Source organism: Pelobates fuscus, chromosome 6 (genome assembly GCF_036172605.1).
Source record: "Pelobates fuscus isolate aPelFus1 chromosome 6, aPelFus1.pri, whole genome shotgun sequence".
Taxonomy (NCBI): Eukaryota; Metazoa; Chordata; class Amphibia; order Anura; family Pelobatidae; genus Pelobates; species Pelobates fuscus.
The window spans coordinates 118,060,194-118,077,851 of NC_086322.1; the positions used below are offsets into that span (position 1 = coordinate 118,060,194).

The following is a 17,658-nucleotide window of genomic DNA, read 5'->3' on the forward strand; positions in this document are numbered from 1 at the left end:
AACTGGAAGTGCACACCTAGTTTTTTCTCTGTTTGCCGTGTACATTGCTGGAACTACAGTGAGAGGGGCTGCAGCTCAGGTCAAATCATTTGTATTATTTAACTCTCTAGGTACTGTTATTACTTTTCTGTGTATGATTCATTAACTGAGAACTAGGCAGTATGTGTGTGGGGGCTCTCCCCCCACCAGACCAGCTGGGATTCTGCATTCAGTGAGCCTCCACCAGAATCCTGCCTAGTGCCCTGGACAACCATAGTCTGTTACCCTACAGAGAAAACCGAAAGGATTGTTCTAAAAATACAGCAGACTAATAATCTGGCCCTAAATAGTAGAGATGTGTTGAAAAGATGTGCTTCCCTATCAGCTGATTCTCCCCATTTATATACAAAAGGAAGTATTCAGTGCTAACCAGTACTATGTTTTCCAGGAGTGGATAGTGGCCAATTGATCACCAATACCCATACTTACATTTTAAAATATAAATCAAGTTTATTAAAAAAAATAAAAAAAAATTGTTAGGCAACATGGTTAAATCTACAGTTCTTCCTTGTAATGTGTGTGATTTGCTACCATGATTTTATTTACATAGGGTTGCAGGTGGGTATACAGTTATGAAAAGATTTTGTGTCTAAGGTAGAAATCCATTCCTGGTTATAACGACTAACGTTAAGCATTGAAGTGCCAAAGAAAACATTACAAAGTGAAAGTATTATCTTAAAACACCATACCCTACCATGACGTATCCTAGGATATTAATTATTACTTAAGAACTAGCTGTTTTGAGTTATTCTTCAAGAGATGAAAACCAGGTCCCATACATAGCTTTATTCTTTATCTAGAAAACTATCCCCTCTCATGATCATTTTATGTAAAACAACATAAACCAAAAGGAAAAAGAATGAAGCGATGAGTACTCACAGTTTGGGTTTTGAAGGCACTGGTGGTGGTTCTTTCGTCGGTGAGGACAAGGTACTAGAAGATGTAGGAGACATGTATGTTCTTTCTTGACTGCCATTAACCCCATTACTGGCATGCAGACCATTGCTCTTATTCTCCGTTGAAATTAGTTGCACATTGACACTATGTGCTTGAAAACCCACCGATGATTTCTTTGATGGCATTTCAAGACAAACATTATTCATCACTGGAGAAGTAGGAGAAAACGTCTGGAAATCATAACCACTAATCTCTCCACTTGACACGTGATTTCTGGTGTGCTCATTATTTGCTAAGAAAAAAAAAAGGAAAATGACAATATAATGATTGTTTCAATTTGGAATAATAAGAATGCATGCAACAGTTTCCTCTGAATGATTTCCTTTTTACCAATATTTAAAAATATAAGGAAATGTAAAGGCAAAACCAATATTAATATATATATATAAATAAAGTTAAACACAGATTTGCACTCACCAGACAAGCCATAAAACTTTATTTTCCTACAGAAATCTCACATTTGCAGTGCTGTTACAACTGCAAGGGATTCTGGGTGGGCATATGCAAATTAGTTAAACAAAGAACCACTTTTTTGTCTCATAAATTCCACTTTATACATGGATTCCTTGGAGTTTGTGTTTGCTGTATTCAACAGCTTTTAAACACAACTCAGGAAGAGGAGCAAAGCCAGTGAACCACTAATGGACATCTGTTTCGACGTTAATTCAACTCATCAGCATGAGGTTGGTTACTGGCTTGCTACTGTGGCTTGGCGTTACTTGTGGAGCACAAACCAGTAGAGTTATGGTGGTGTAAAAGGTTGAAAATCCCTTTCCAACTAAAAATCAGTGGTTAACAAATACTTTTTAAATAAATACTCATTTTCATATGCCCATCCAGAAACACAGAAATAACAGCACTGCAAATGTGAGGTTTTGGGAAAATAACATAAAAATATAGAATATATCACTTGAGAAAGACTTTCTTGAAGCAAAGTAGCTGAACTGGAAACACAGCAAACAAATAACTGTACTAATTCTTGAATTTTATATTCACTTTGTAGTCTCCCTTTAGTGAATAATCCCAATAAGCTTGTAAGAGTTTCTCTGTATTGGTGAGAGTATTTCCCTTTCCCTGTCACAAGCTAGATTTGTTTTGAATATTTTTATTGTATTCACAATATAAATACATGTATCAAACTGATTTGTAAAATACCAAAGCTAGAGATTGCCAACGCAGGGGCTTAAGCATCAGGTTAAAACAGTCTAAACATTTGGTTGCCTGCGCAGAGGACCGTTTAACGTAACATTTTTGTAAACATTTTGTTGCCCTGTGTCGTAAACTCTCATGTGTGGAAGTTGATCATTGGATTCCTAACATATTACATTGCAAACGTAGTGTTTGAAAGGCGGGTCAGTGCCTGCGTAAAGGTCTGGTGAAATTTGCCTGAACGAATTTACAGGTTGTGGCCTGCGCAGAGGTCCATTGAACCTGTCAAATGGTGTGTAGCTTTTAGCATAATATTATGTTCGGGTGTATACCCTCTAGGTGCTGGCAGGCCGTTAAGGAGTATGCTGGTATATTAGGGCAAATATATTATGTATCAGCACTTATAAACAGAACTATGAATAGGCTTCAGCATCAACATTTGTTTTACATCATAAACGTCGTGGGTGTAGTCTACGTCTTGTATCTGGCTGGTGCCATACGGCCATTGCAGGACTCAGTTGTGTGTTACGTAACAGCTCTTAAATAAACTTTGTGTTGGTATATAAATCATGGAAAGAAGCGTAATGGTTAGGTATCGCCAGTAAGGGACATAGTGGTGCGAGAGCAGGTCTGTAGCGACCCTCAGGGTGTTCCCCTGTATGCGTCTGTCTATACCTATAGTAGTGTCGGGCGTAGTCCCCCGCTACATTGCATGGGGAATCGTATCTGTTCCGGGTGAGTTAGTCCTCGTAGCCACCGTAATTTGTGGTGACTCTATGGTGTTGTTTGTGTGAGTTGGGTCATTTGTATTGTATCCTCCGTTGCGTGTGCGTCTCACGTGTGGTGTATGATGCATGGTTTTCGATCAGTACTGTGTCGGCTATGTCTTCCCGCTCTCTCTGGGTTGAGTGTCTATCATCATGGTTCTGTGTCGCGTGGTGCGCCTACTGGCTGTCTAGTCCGTTGTGTTCTAACACCGGAATATAGTGTCTCCGCTGTCATATGTGGCGTCGCATATACGACCCTCATTGGTGTCTGGTGGTGTGGGGTGGTCCATTGGTGTGGTCTGTGTGTGTGTGGTTAGTGGTCTTTCGTGTCTGCGTGGATGTGTCTTGCTTGCATGGCCGTGTGTTCCCCTGAGTGGTTTGTCTGACACCTTCGGCGCCTATGTCATTGTGTCTTCCTTATCAGGTCAAGCACCTGTTTTTGTGGTCGTCCTGTGTCTTGTATGTCCAAAGGTTGGGCACGGTGCGGTGTTGGGCTAGGTGTGTGGTCCTGTGTGGTGTGGTGTCTGTCATCCGTTTGCTTGGGGGCTATATGTCTAGCCAACCCTATGCGCAGTTGTGGCCCGGCATGAGGTCATGTGTGTGGTGTGTGAGCGTCGTCGTGTCTGTGGGTGTCATGGCCGTCTCAGTCGACTGTGGCCGTCGCTGTGGCGAGGTGGCATCCGTGTGTGGGGTTGGGTATGGTGGGTCCGGTATTCTGTGGCCCTCCCACTGTCCCCCGCCCGGTCCGTCGTGTCCCGCCGTAGTCCTCCCGCCTCCTGTGTTTCTCTAGTTCTCTTCCTCCTGCCACCTGTTACGGTGTGGTTAAGTGGTGTCTGAAGGAGCCCGACGTGGTTAGTCTCGTCCAGTGGAACCAGCGTTTGGTATGGCGGTCTCTGAGGTTCGGGGTTTCTGCTTTCATGTCCTCGAAAGACCTTGTGGCTCCTACCTCCTCTATCCACCTCGACAAAGGGGGTGTGGTGGTCTGTTTCCAGAAGATGGGGATGGTCATCTTAGCTGCATTCAAGAGTTGAGGAATAACCGATCTCTTGTATTTGTGTGTCGCCATGGTGGTGTGGTGTAGGAGGAAGGTGGCTGGGGACCGTGGCAGGAGTTCCTCAGTGACCTTGTGTATTATTGTCCTAATTCTATCCCAGAACGGTCTGATGCGGGTGCATGACCACCAGGTATGTATAAATGTACCTGCTTCCTCCCCGCATCGCCAGCATGTGTCTTGGAGTTCTGGGTTCCTGGCGTGTAGCACTGTCGGTGTCAGGTACCATCTGGTAAGGATCTTGTACGAGTTTTCTTGGTATCGTGCCAAGCTCGGAGTCTTTTGTATCAGGTTGATGCTTTTGTCCCAGTCCGCATCTGTCATAGTTTCCTCGAGGTCCTCCTCCCATTTTCTGATGCACGGTGGTGAGAGCAAGTATCTGCTCGTGATTAAGATGTAAATTTGTGAGATGGCTCGAGGTGGTTCCTTGTCCTGCGTGCAGAGAAGTTCAAATTGTGTTAAGTCTCTCAGTAGGGAAGGTTTTTGTGGGATGGATCTGGCATATTGAGCAATTTGCGTTTTCGCTAGGGCGTGGGCAAACGTGTGCGGACTGTCCGGGTACAGTTCTCCCAGTGGCCGGATGTCAAATGGTTGGTGGAGAACATCCTTTATGCGGGGTATCGCGTTGTGTCTTGCTGGACCTAGTGTTGGGCCGTAGTCTCCGGACGGAAAATCCGGGTTACCTTTCAGGGGTAGGAGCGGGCCCGGGTCCATAGTCAGATATTGCTTCGTGCCCTGCCTGTGCCATACCTGCATGGTCGCCGCCACGAATGGGTTGGTGATGTGTTTGCTCCAATATGCTGCCTTGGTGATCCACGGTAGGGTTCTGAGGTCACAGCTGGTTATGTCCGTTTCTAGTTGTGCCCAATGTTTGGTGCCACTGGCTACCGACCAGCTGATGACCCTGGTGATGTGTGCTGCGTGGTAGTACTTTTCGAAGTCTGGGAGAGCTAGGCCCCCTCTGAGCTTGGTTAAGATCAGTTGGGTGTGCGCTATGCGTGGGGATTTGCGATTCCAAATAAAGGAGCGGACCTCCGTCTTGAGCGCCGAGAAAAATGTTTGTGGAATTTTTATCGGCACCGTTTGAAATATGAAGAGTAGCTTCGGCAGTAGCGTCATTTTCACCGTGTTCACTCTGCCCAGCCAGGATATGTAGTAGGAACCCTATCTCTGCAGTTCCTCCGTCGACTTTCTCAGTATCGGGAGATAATTGTGGTCGTACAGATCTATCGGGTTGGGTGTAAGCCATATCCCCAGGTATTTCATGCGTTGGTCACACCAGCGATATGAGTGTTGTCCCTGGATCACGTGTTTGAGCGTTTGGCTGGCTGTTAAGTTTAATATCTCCGATTTCGTATAATTGATTCGGAGGTTCGAGATGCTGCCATATAAGTCGAACTCTGTCTGAATCGCTCGTAGGGATATTTCTGGGTCTGTGACCACGAACAGCATGTCATCCGCGTATGCCAGAGTTTTGTGGTGTACGGTACCGACTGCTAGTCCCCGGATGTCCGCGTTATGTCTAATCTTGTTGAGGAAGGGCTCCAGTGTCAGTGCAAAGAGTATGGGTGAGAGCGGGCAACCCTGCCTGGTTCCGTTGTGGATCTGAAACGGGTCTGTCAGTGCGCCATTGATTCGGATTCGCGCCGTTGGGTTGGTGTAGAGTGTCTGCACCCAGGTCATATAATTTGGCCCGATGCCAAAGGGAGCGGAGTGTTTCGAACATCAGGTCCCAGTCCACCCTGTCGAACGCTTTCTCAGCGTCAGTGGACAGGAGTAGGGCTGGGGCCTTCTGCATTTTTGCGTGTGCTATGAGGTTTAGGGCTCTGATGGTGTTGTCCCTCACCTCCCTGCCTGGTATGAAGCCCGTTTGATCCGGGTGAATTACGGCTGGTAGTAGCGGTGCCAGGCGTGTTGCCAGTACACTTGCCAGAAGTTTGAGATCCGTATTCAGTTCAGAGATCGAGCGATAGCTCGGGCATAGTGTCCGGTCCTTATCCTCCTTCGGGAGAAGGGTGATGTTCGCCGAGGTGAATTGGGTCGTTGGTGTGGCCCCGTCTTGGATCGAGTTTCAAGAGTTTCTGCAGTAGGTCCCCTGCAAAGGTTTTGTAATATTGGAGGGGTAGGCCATCTGGTCCCGGTGCTCTGCCCGTTTTTTGCGCTAATTCCTCCGGGGTTATGGGGGCCTCCAGTGCTTCCTGGTCCACTTCCCTTATTCCCGGTATATCCGCCGTGTCCAGGTATCTGCGGATGTCCTCTAGTTTTTGGGGTCTCGGTACCTCCGGAGCGGTGTGGCGGAGACAGTATAAGTCCTGGTAGTACGCGTGGAATGCTGCCGAAATCTGTTCCGGTAGATGTTTGAGTTGTTGTTGTGCGTCCTTGATTTTCGGGATGTATAATTGGTTCCTCCGTTGCTTCAGGAGGTTCGCTAACAGTCTCCCGCATTTGTCACCGTGTTTATGTATCATATGTTTGTAGTGTTGGTATGAGCATTGGATTGCGCGGTTCAGGTGTGTGGGGAGTTGGTTCCGTTTGGATAACAGTTCCTCGTAGATCGTCGCGTCTAAGGTGCGTTTGTGTCTGGCCTCCAATGTATCAATTTCTGTGCTGAGTTCTTGTATCGCCTGTATCGCCCTCTTCTTGCGGGTCGCACATATCGCGATGAGTCTGCCTCGAATAACTGTTTTGTGCGCTTCCCAGCACGTCAGTGGGGTAACGTCATCTGTTTCGTTGTCTTCTAAGTACTCCTGGACAGGGCCGCCATCAGGGGGTGACAACCATAACGGTTGTCACGGGCCCGGCGGTCCTGGGGGGCCCGAACTGCTTTGGCAGTCCAGGGCCCCACAATTACTCTCTGCACTTATATATAGCGATGATCGCTATATATAGGTGCAGCCGCGGGCCCCCCGGCTCCCTGTATCTGCAGAGGGGGCCCAGCGAGCTCCAGCTATACTTTCCGGCATTTCCTCGCTCTAACTCCCGCGAGACGTGCGGCCGCTAGAGCGTTGCCATGGGTCACCACGTCTCGCGGGAGTTAGAGCGAGGAAATGCCGGAAAGTATAGCTGGAGCTCGCTGGGCCCCCTCTGCGGGGGGCCCCACAATGGCACCGGACCGGACCACCAGGGATCAAAGAATCTTCCCCCCTCCCTGAACCAGGTAAGAAACAGGGAGGGGGGAATAACTTTCATTACATTTACATGCATCCACAACACTAACACATACACTGCATCCACAACACTAACACACACTGCATCCACTATACTAACACACACACACACTGCATCCACAACACTAACACATACACTGCATCCACAACACTAACACACACTGCATCCACAACACTAACACACACTGCATCCACTATACTAACACACACACACTGCATCCACAACACTAACACATACACTGCATCCACAACACTAACACACACTGCATCCACAACACTAACACACACTGCATCCACTATACTAACACACACACACACTGCATCCACAACACTAACACATACACTGCATCCACAACACTAACACACACTGCATCCACTATACTAACACACACACACTGCATCCACAACACTAACACAAACTGCATCCACTATACTAACACACACACTGCATCCACAACACTAACACATACACTAACACATACACTGCATCCACAACACTAACACACACTGCATCCACTATACTAACACACACACACTGCATCCACTATACTAACACACACACACTGCATCCACAACACTAACACATACACTGCATCCACAACACTAACACACACACACACACACTGCATCCACAACACTAACACATACACTGCATCCACAACACTAACACACACTGCATCCACTATACTAACACACACACACTGCATCCACAACACTAACACACACTGCATCCACAACACTAACACACACTGCATCCACAACACTAACACACACACTGCATCCACTGCACTAACACATACACTGCATCCACTGCACTAACACATACACTGCATCCACAACACTAACACACACACTGCATCCACTGCACTAACACACACTGCATCCACAGCACTAACACACAGTGCATCCACTGCACTAACACACACGCACACATACACACTGCATGCACTGCACTAACACACACACACTGCATCCACTGCACTAACACACACACACTGCATCCACTGCACTAACACACACACTGCATCCACTGCACTAACACACACACACACACACTGCATCCACTGCACTAACACACACACTGCATTCATTACACTAACACACACTGCATTCATTACACTAACACACTCTGCATTCACTACACTAACACACACTCTGCATTCACTACACTGACACACACACTGCATCCACTACACTGACAAAAACACACACTGCATTCACTACCCTGACACACACACTGCATTAATTACACTAACACACACACTGCATTCATTACACTAACACACACTGCATTCATTGCTGGGAGGAGGCCGGCCGGGCAGGGGGGGGGAGGGGGGAGTGGGGGCCCAGACCTTGTGCTTTGTCAGGGGCCCCAAAATTTCTGGTGGCGGCCCTGCTCCTGGATGTGGTGTTGGATCTGGTCCACGACCGTGATGTCTGACAGTAGTGATTCGTTCAATCGCCACGACATTTGTCTGGGTTTGTGTAGTGGTGAGTTTAGTCGTATGCGGATTGGGCTGTGGTCCGACCAAGTCATCGGTAGGATTTCCGTGGTGTTGAGCAGGGCTAGGTTGCGATGAGGTACCAGGAAGTAGTCCAGTCTTGTGTAGGTCGAGTGGGTCGTGGAATAAAACGTATAGTCCCGGGTGGATGGGTGTAATGCTCGCCAGCAATCCGCCAGCTGATGGAGATGTAAGAGGCGGAGTGTGTTGGCATGCCTATTGTGTGGTGTGTTCCCCTGCGAGGATGTGGAGTCTTGGTCTGGATGTATCGCTAAGTTGAGATCCCCACCTATGATCAAGGTGCCTTCCGCGAATTTCATCAACGTATTCAATGTGTTGCGGAGGAAGTGGTATTGTTTCGTGTTCGGGGCGTACACATTAGTGAATGTATATGATTGGTCTAAAATTGTGCCTTTTGTGAAGATGTATCTGCCTTGCTTGTATCTTACGGTAGTTTGCTCCATGTATGGGATTCGTCGTGAGAAGAGGATACAGACCGGCGACAACCTGGCCAGTGTGGAGGGGAAGGAATCCAGTTCCTGGCTTGTGACCTCCCCCTCCCGCTGCGGTGATCGGGTGCGGATTGCGGCTTGGAGGTAGGAGCGTATGGATTGCTCCCCCTCGCGCCCCGAGGGTCTCAGGGTGCCGTTGGGGTCTGCCTGCTTCTTTGTGCAACCTATTGCAGTCGTGTGGACGGGCTGGGTCCGTGCATGTATGCGGTATGTTAGCGGGCGCCACGAGGAGCTCTGGTGTTAGGCGTCCATCTTCCTCGGCCACCGGACACGCCCCCTCACAAGCTAGATTTGTAGTGGTCAGTGTTTATATATTTTTTGGGGGGGGCTTTTATTTGTTGCACATATGTTTGCTTGACTTTATTTATGTGGTGATAGGTAAGCATATACTTTACTTATGTTGTGTACAATGACCATATATTTTCAAATACAATATCCAATAAGTGCTTGTCATTTTGCCCATCCGGTTAAGCTCTTGAGTCAATAGTTTTGCTATCAATACATTTGTTAATTAATAAAATTTAATTCACTTTGGGGGCTATTTGTTCGCTTCTCTTTATTTTATTATTATTTTTTTAAATTCAGCCACTCCTGACAAAGATATTGAGGCTGAGGAAAAAACAAAGCAAAAAAAAAAAACTGCCCAATTCTGTCTCCTCAGCTCGCATTTCATTTTCAGAAGAGGAACTGAATTAATCTGTCTCTATGTAATATATTTATATTTATGCATATAGTCGCCTCCAAAAAATACTGGTGCCATCGATAAAGACAAGCATTAAATATACACAGATAATGAACTAGCGGTTTTCAACATATGGTTTCACTCTTCTAGTTTCTTAACCACTCAACTAAAATGTGCATTTCCAAAATTATAAATTAAGAATCCCCCAAAAATTAATTACTTGTTAGCATTCTTATAAATAGCATAAAACACAATTACATCTTCATTAACATCCTACTTTTTTAGAACATGTCATTCTCAAAAGACTGGCTGTATCGTGTCCTTCTCTGACTCCCTGTTTATTGGGGATTTAAAAGTGACAGAACACACATGTTTTCCATTTGTCATCTATAGTGAGAAATGGCAAATAAGTTACAAAGGAAGTGAGGTAAATGGTTGTTGACCCTCATAAATAAGCAATGGGATCCAAAATAGCTTAAAGGGGAATTATTGCTTATCTAGAAATGACACCATTAAATGAAATGTTCATCGTTTATAAGAATAAACATTCCTATAAATTGTGTGAACTTTATTCTTTCATGTGTTGTTACATTTTATTTTAAATGTAAAGATTTAGCAAATTACCTCACATTCCACTTCAGTTCTCAATTGCATTGAGGGGGGAGAGAGGGGGGGGCAAATGTGTTAATATTGAAAATCCCACGAAATGACTGTTCCCTTTAAACATAAAATTATACACCAATAATGACTTATTAAGTGCAAATAATATACACAAGCATCTGTGATTTACAAAAAGAGCCATGGTTATGTGAACTGGAATGCCATGGTCAGATGATAATAAAACAGTGACCTTTCAATCTAGGGGTGCTCCAGATGTCTGGCACTCATAGAAGCATGTATATATGCAGAATAAAAACTTACATCTAATGTACTGAAGCTTAGATATAATGGCTGTTTTGTTTCCATTTGACTTGGGGCCTTGTTAAAGGACCACTCTAGGCACCCAGACCACTTCAGCTTAATGAAGTGGTCTGGGTGCCAGGTCCAGCTAGGGTGAACCCATTTTTTTATAAACATAGCAGTTTCAGAGAAACTGCTATGTTTATAAATTGGTTAAGCCTTCCCCCTAATCCTCTAGTGGCTGTCTCATTGACAGCCGCTAGAGGCGCTTGCGTGATTCTCACTGTGAAAATCACAGTGAGAGCATGCAAGCGTCCATAGGAAAGCATTGATAATGTTTTCCTATGCAACCAGCTGAATGCACGCGCAGCTCTTGCCGCGCGTGCGCATTCCACCGACGGGGCGGAACGGAGGAGGATCGGAGGCAGAGATCTCCCTGCCCAGCGCTGGAAAAAGGTAAGTTTACCCCTTTTCCCCTTTCCAGAGCCGGGCGGGAGGGGGACCCTGAGGGTGGGGGCACCCTCAGGGCACTCTAGTGCCAGGAAAACGAGTATGTTTTCCTGGCACTAGAGTGGTCCTTTAAGGTAGACAACATCAAGTGCCAAGACATTCTAACACAAAACCTAGTAAACACTAAATACTAGCTGCAAGTGGATGTTTTCAGAAAGATAATGATGTTACATGCACAAAAACTACCTGAAAAAACTAACAAAAAAAAAATAATCTAAATTTTCTATGGTTATTTAAGTCCACAGAATGAAATGGGAATTATCAGGAATTTGTCATGAAATTTCAAATATTGGGCCAAAGTAGAAAAATTGGAAAAATCTCCAAACGTAGCAATTTTTCCAGTTTGGCTAATTAAATCTACAATTTGCAATCCCCTGGTTCATTCTCAACAATTTCCAGTCTGGGTTGAATTACATATGGCAGGGTATAGGTTCTGATTAAAAAAATGATGATACATTCTAAGATCCCTTCCAATATGCTCTCCAATCTCATAAAATATGGTAAAAAGGCACACGGCAGCTATCACGAGAGAGGAGAGGAAGGTGCACAAACAAACTAAAAAAGGAGAGTGCACCAAGTAAAACAGTAGTTTCATATATATATATTGTATATACTAAACCATTTTGATGTAATATATAGCATATGGTGTATGCTCCTTTAAAATAATTATTTTATAAGTGTCCCTAAAAAATTCTTAAACATGATCACTATAAATAGGTTTAGTTTTTGCATCTAATCTTTACAATTAAAATGTGGACAAATGTTCCTAGAGAATATTAGGGAAAAAGTAAAACATTTAATTGATTTATTAAAAAAAAAAAAAAAAATGTTTCCCAACATGCAAATCTAGTCGTAATGTCTTAATAATCCAGTAATGGGTCAATTTATTAAGAGATAATCAGTGAAAACACATATTGTTTCTATTACAACAAATAAACTGCAAAGATCGTTAGAAGGCCCTTCGGGATGATGAATGTCAGCAGGACATGATAGCAAATGATCTATGGCATTAAACTATTTCATATCACTCAATTAGTTCTTACATTGAATGCCGCACTTTATTAATCACTGGATTGTCACACATGGAACATTAAATAAACACAGCATGGAAACTGTCTACTCGGGACTGTTCACAGCTGTGATTTCTGCCGTTCTTGTATTCTTTTTGTATGTTCGAGTCTTTCGGAATTAACCTTTATCTAGCAGGTGTATTTCAAATGGTTACAGAAACTGTTGCCCTGGGGTATATTTACATCTAAATTACTGGGACTAATATTCATTTAATAAGAAAATACAGCAGCTGGTTTCAGATGTAGTTGTAGTGAAGGAAAATAAAACCTCATATCCCTGCGCTCATGCTGTGGGATTGATTTTTCATTAAGCAAACCAGACACGTGCCACAGAAGCTTTAAAGAACTTTTAAACTGTCAGTCATTATTTAAAAATTTACTTAGAAAAAAATGACATGTAAAGACATTGAGAATCAGTTGATCCACAATATTAAAGAGATAATTGCGCTTATATCCTACTAAACTAAAAAAACTAATTACGCTGCAGTTAGTGTTTACCCATATGTAGAGTAGCTGATGCGTAACCCTATTTGAAATACAACTCCCAAAATTCTCTGAAAGTTCCAGTCCAATTATGGTGTGAGCTCTGGTTCTTCAGTTATTTCTGAATATAAGATAGTTCTAGTATTTTATATTAGTTTTCTAAATGGCCAAGTGACTAATTTGGGTCCAAAGTTGGGATGATCCTGCTGTATTGGGCATAGCTAGTAGGTCCTGCTGTATTGGGCATAGCTAGTAGGTGTTTGTTTAATCCAGCAACTGCTTTAGGCCTCTTTTGGCTTCCAGTGCACCAGTGTGACCAGCGCAACATAAAAAAGACTCTCTGTGATATTTAAAACCCCTATGTTGCACACTAGTAATGGGTGCACAATGTACACCTGCAATTATGTCCTCCTTCAACCATTTCCATACTGAACTGCTCAACATAAAGGTAAGTCACTTTCAGGTCCCCTTACATCCTAAAACCAAGGGATGAACTAAAGCTGAATTCTGACTGATTAGGATGAATATTTCACAGACTATCACCTAACTGGTGTATCCTTAATAATAACTAGATTTAATCACTTGATGGGTTACTCCAAGCGCCATAGCCATTACAGCCTGCTATAGTGGTTATCATTCTAGGAGTACTCTAGTTCATATAATATATAGGGAGGATCCAGCTAATAGAATATAGTGCAACACTGTTGAGGCCAATAGGGAAATATATATGTGCCAATGGGTCACTCACACTTTGTGTTCAACGTACAGGTATTCAGAGATTTTTGGATGTATATCTTCTTAGTTCTTGATAGTATGGGTCTCGGTAGGAGTACCCTAGTTCTTTTTCCCAGTAATAGGGCAAACCCCTTTCTGACATTTTGCCTTCCAAGGTCCCCACTGATATCAGCCAGGATAGGAGCAATGGTCGTGGGGAGACTAGTGCACCAGGGGATGAAAAGTAAGTAAATAACTTTACAAAATGGATGCTGAGGGGAGGGGGCAAAATCTTTCTAGTTGGTAAAACACTCTACTGTTATTAATACATGTTACAGTCTTCCCAACAATACTGGGTGACAGAACCAGTCTGCGTGGTGGGTAGGAGGACTGCTAGAATATCGTGTCTCACAAAGTAATGATGTGCCTGGATAGGTATGTATTAATTTTAGACTTTCCAGGATGTTCTACAATGCGGTTTATGAATAGAACATTGAGGTATAATTCTAGTAGGAAGCAACCAGCAGGATAATTCCATGGTTTTCCATGGTGGTAGCTCTAGCAGTAAAACGCTTACCTCCAAAATACATTATTTTTCAATAATCCATTGTCTTAAAATATTGTCTGTGTAAACTATACTGTAAGGCATTTATATATGTATAAGCTAATACCTCTCTCAGGGCATCTCCTGGCTTAGCCTTGCTCTGTGGGAGCAGCCATCTTTACTTCTTATTTAATCAGAAGAGAATTGTATTTGCCAAGACCACACTCAATTTTAATGAATAAAACAGTCTTAGAGCATGTTTGGCGATATCTGGTGCTTGCAAACGATGTCAGGAATTATGAATGTACACTAGCTCTCTCAGTTAACTGCATGATTATTGGACAGGCATGTGATTCTGCTGACAAAATATGATTTAAAGATGACCGCCCCCCCTGTAAAAGGGTAAACCCGTAAAAGAAATCTTGACTTATGTGTATGCCTTACAAAATAATACAAACTATTGCTATATAAGAAGTAATCATTTGTTTGCAATATTAAAAACTAATGTTTTCCTTTAATACATTTTTTGTTTCTCCTGTGACGCCTTTTATGGCAGGTGATGTACAAAGATCACGAAAGATGCGGATGTGTTCAGACCATAAATATTTTAATTAATTAAGTGATTCATTACTTCATCAATTAATTTGTAAAATCATTCTTTGCATTAGCAAATTTCAATCGGGTTAATATTCCGAAAAAGATAAGTATATTTCAGAGTCCCTCAGGTAAGGCAATTGGGGTGATTCACAGGGTGTCCTCAGTAAATCAGGTGAAATAAATTGACACAATGAAACAAAATCCCCTGCTTGCTCCTAATTCCCATGCCCTTATATAGAGTAAGTACGAGGCATGGTGATTTATTGAAAGAGTGCTGCTGGCCCTGCATTTTGATGTGCTTCATTTACTCTGTATGTGAGGTCTTTAAGGAGAGTGATGAATGATGAAAATGACGAGGCATTAACATAAATAAAAAGACCAGATTATCAGTAATAGCATGGACCACGCAATGCGTGCATAGCAGATATCCTAAGGAACCTACCAGGTACAACTGTCAGCTGAGCTGTACAAGTGATGGATCCGTAGCCATTCTGAGCTGTACACGTGAATATTCCGGCATCTTCTGGAAATGTCTCTGCTATCACCAGTGTACAGATCTCTTCTGCAAAGAGAATAGAATGTCACCAAACACAAGCAGACAGACATGTAGAACATATCCTGATGTGATTTATCACTTGTAAAACTATATGAGCAATGGGTTTTTTTGGTAGCATATTTCTAGGTTGAATAGAGTTGGGGGTCAACGATACAATCCCGTAGTTAGATTAATGAAAACCAAAATCAACTTGCATATTATAATTGTAACATTTATTTCAACTATGATTGTACCATTTCATATGATTGCCTATAAGTTCACTGTGTTATGACAGGGAGTATTTTTTTTATTTGAAACATGTTTTGTATGTTGAGTAATATTTTGTTTGAAACATGTACTGTTTCAATTACGTCCGCTTTACAATGTGCCAGAGGGAGTACCTTACAGCCTGAACAGCATTATGAACCCAGGATACATAGACCTGTGAGGTAGCTCAGCTAACTATTGTACCAGTTACCCAACCTGGAGGTCCATGTACATATGGAATATATACTCAATAGTAGTTTATGGGATAAAATCAGACCCTAATGACCTGAGCATGAACATCCTAATTGATGGAATCTCTTCTTGGTGTGGGGAGGGCTCATCGCTACTGCTTGTCTGTGAAATAGCTGCAGCTGAAGGAACATTATTGGTGGTCCTTTTATCTTTTTTTTAAATGTATTGTCTTTTCATATGTTTATTATTGAAAACCAAATGACAAAATTAAAGCTTACTTTATCCCTTTGTAAGGGGGCTTTTCTGTTTATTGTGCCCCATTGGGCACTATAGATAAAGTCCCTCACCCTTTTGTTTGGGATAAAAAAAAAAAAAGGTTTTACTTAACTTAAATCCAGTGACGGGTAAAGTTCCCCCTCAGACATCACAGGGACCAAGAGTGGTCCAATCCCAGGCTCAGATTGCTGGCTCCGAGCACATATGTACACTCTGGGTTGGCGAGGGGAGGGAGGCAGAGTAAGTTAGCTGGGAAGAGGAAGTTTTAAAAAAAAAACTTCCTGCAATGGAGGGTGACGGGAGTGAGCACACACTGGGAGAGCGGGTGGGAGGAAAAACCTTTTTTACGTAAAAGATTTTTACGTTAAAATGCATATAATTGACATTAGGCAGCCTAAGACAGAGTTCTGGACTGCCAATGACACATGTGCCAGAGGTGCAACTAGCCCCAGAACACAATTAGCAATAACCCAGGATGTGCCGTTTTTAAACTTGAAACACTGCACATACATACCCCTACCATCATGACCCCTTTAAATCACTGAAGTGGTCATGGTGTTTGGAGTAACCCTTTATGACCAATTTATGTTCCAAATTCAGAGCATAAGTATTTCAATTTGGTTTTCAATTATCCATAATTCCATGTTTACTAACTAAACTTTTAAGTAGGCTAAGCTGGCTCCATTACAAAGTGGTCTGAGCAAACAAGATTGTGGGACACAAATGTATTCAGTATATTCTTAGGTTCTTAGGCTATTTTATATTTAATATCATTTTCATCCCACTGGCCTGAATACAAATAATCCATTTTATGTTTCTCTTGCAATTGCACCAGAGGAAGTATCAGTTAATTTGGAAAGAAGGTTCTGGCTTCCATTTTACCTGCTAATATTTTACAAGAAATAAAACCTTAGGTACATTCACTTGAGGTAATGCATCTCATGTTACAATATCACACAAATCTCTGTGCACATTTACATACAAAAAAAAAACAAAAGGTTCTATTTCCACTTTGGTCAGCTGCATTTTCCATTAGTCTTTGTTTTTATTTTTAGATTTTGCTGACCCAAGACATATATTTTTCTGGCTACTTTTTCTCTTTATTGGCAGAAAGGCAAGGCTCCTGTTAGTTCTTTCAATTATTTTCCTTAATTTATCATATCATTTCTTAGAAACTATGCTATGAGCTAATACGACCTTGATTTCAATTTTGCATATTGCATGCATCTTTCCTCTTCTTATATTATTCTATTGAATTAAATGACAGCTTTGACACATTTCTTTGTCAATGATGCTTAGTTCTTAAATCCTGAGCCTGTACCCCAAACTGGGTCCCTACAGTCTTGTGTAGGAAAAACAAATTGCGTTGTGAGAACACAAACATGCATGCACACAGAAGCTCACTGGCAGACAAGCTCACTAACACACACATGTTCACTGACAGACACAAATAAGTTTACAGAAAGACAGTGGGATCTGATTCTCTGCATGATGAAAGGTGGCTCCCCTGTACCTTGTATCCATTTTTAGGTCTCTTTCTGTAGGTTACATAGTTACATAGTTACATAGTTAGATAGCTGAAAAGAGACTTGCGTCCATCAAGTTCAGCCTTCCTCACACCTGTTTTTTGCTGTTGATCCAAAAGAGAAAAAAAAAAAAAAAAAAAAAAAAAAAAAAAAAAAAAACAAACCCCAGTTTGAAGCACAATTTTGCAACAAGCTAGGACAAAAAATTCCTTATTGAC

At 42.7% G+C, this 17,658-nt stretch overlaps 1 protein-coding gene across 2 annotated transcripts in view; it reads right to left on the reverse strand.

Annotated features, from left to right (window-relative positions):
- The window catches only part of PALLD (palladin, cytoskeletal associated protein), a 359,849-nt gene that overhangs the window by 148,044 nt on the left and 194,147 nt on the right, over positions 1 to 17,658 (reverse strand). For both annotated transcript variants that reach the window (XM_063458193.1, XM_063458192.1), the window contains exons 9-10: positions 15,087 to 15,206; positions 919 to 1,228 (exon numbers count right to left, since the gene is read on the reverse strand). In XM_063458193.1, coding sequence (XP_063314263.1) covers positions 919 to 1,228; positions 15,087 to 15,206 — 430 coding nt within the window. The remainder of the gene's footprint in view (positions 1 to 918; positions 1,229 to 15,086; positions 15,207 to 17,658) is intronic.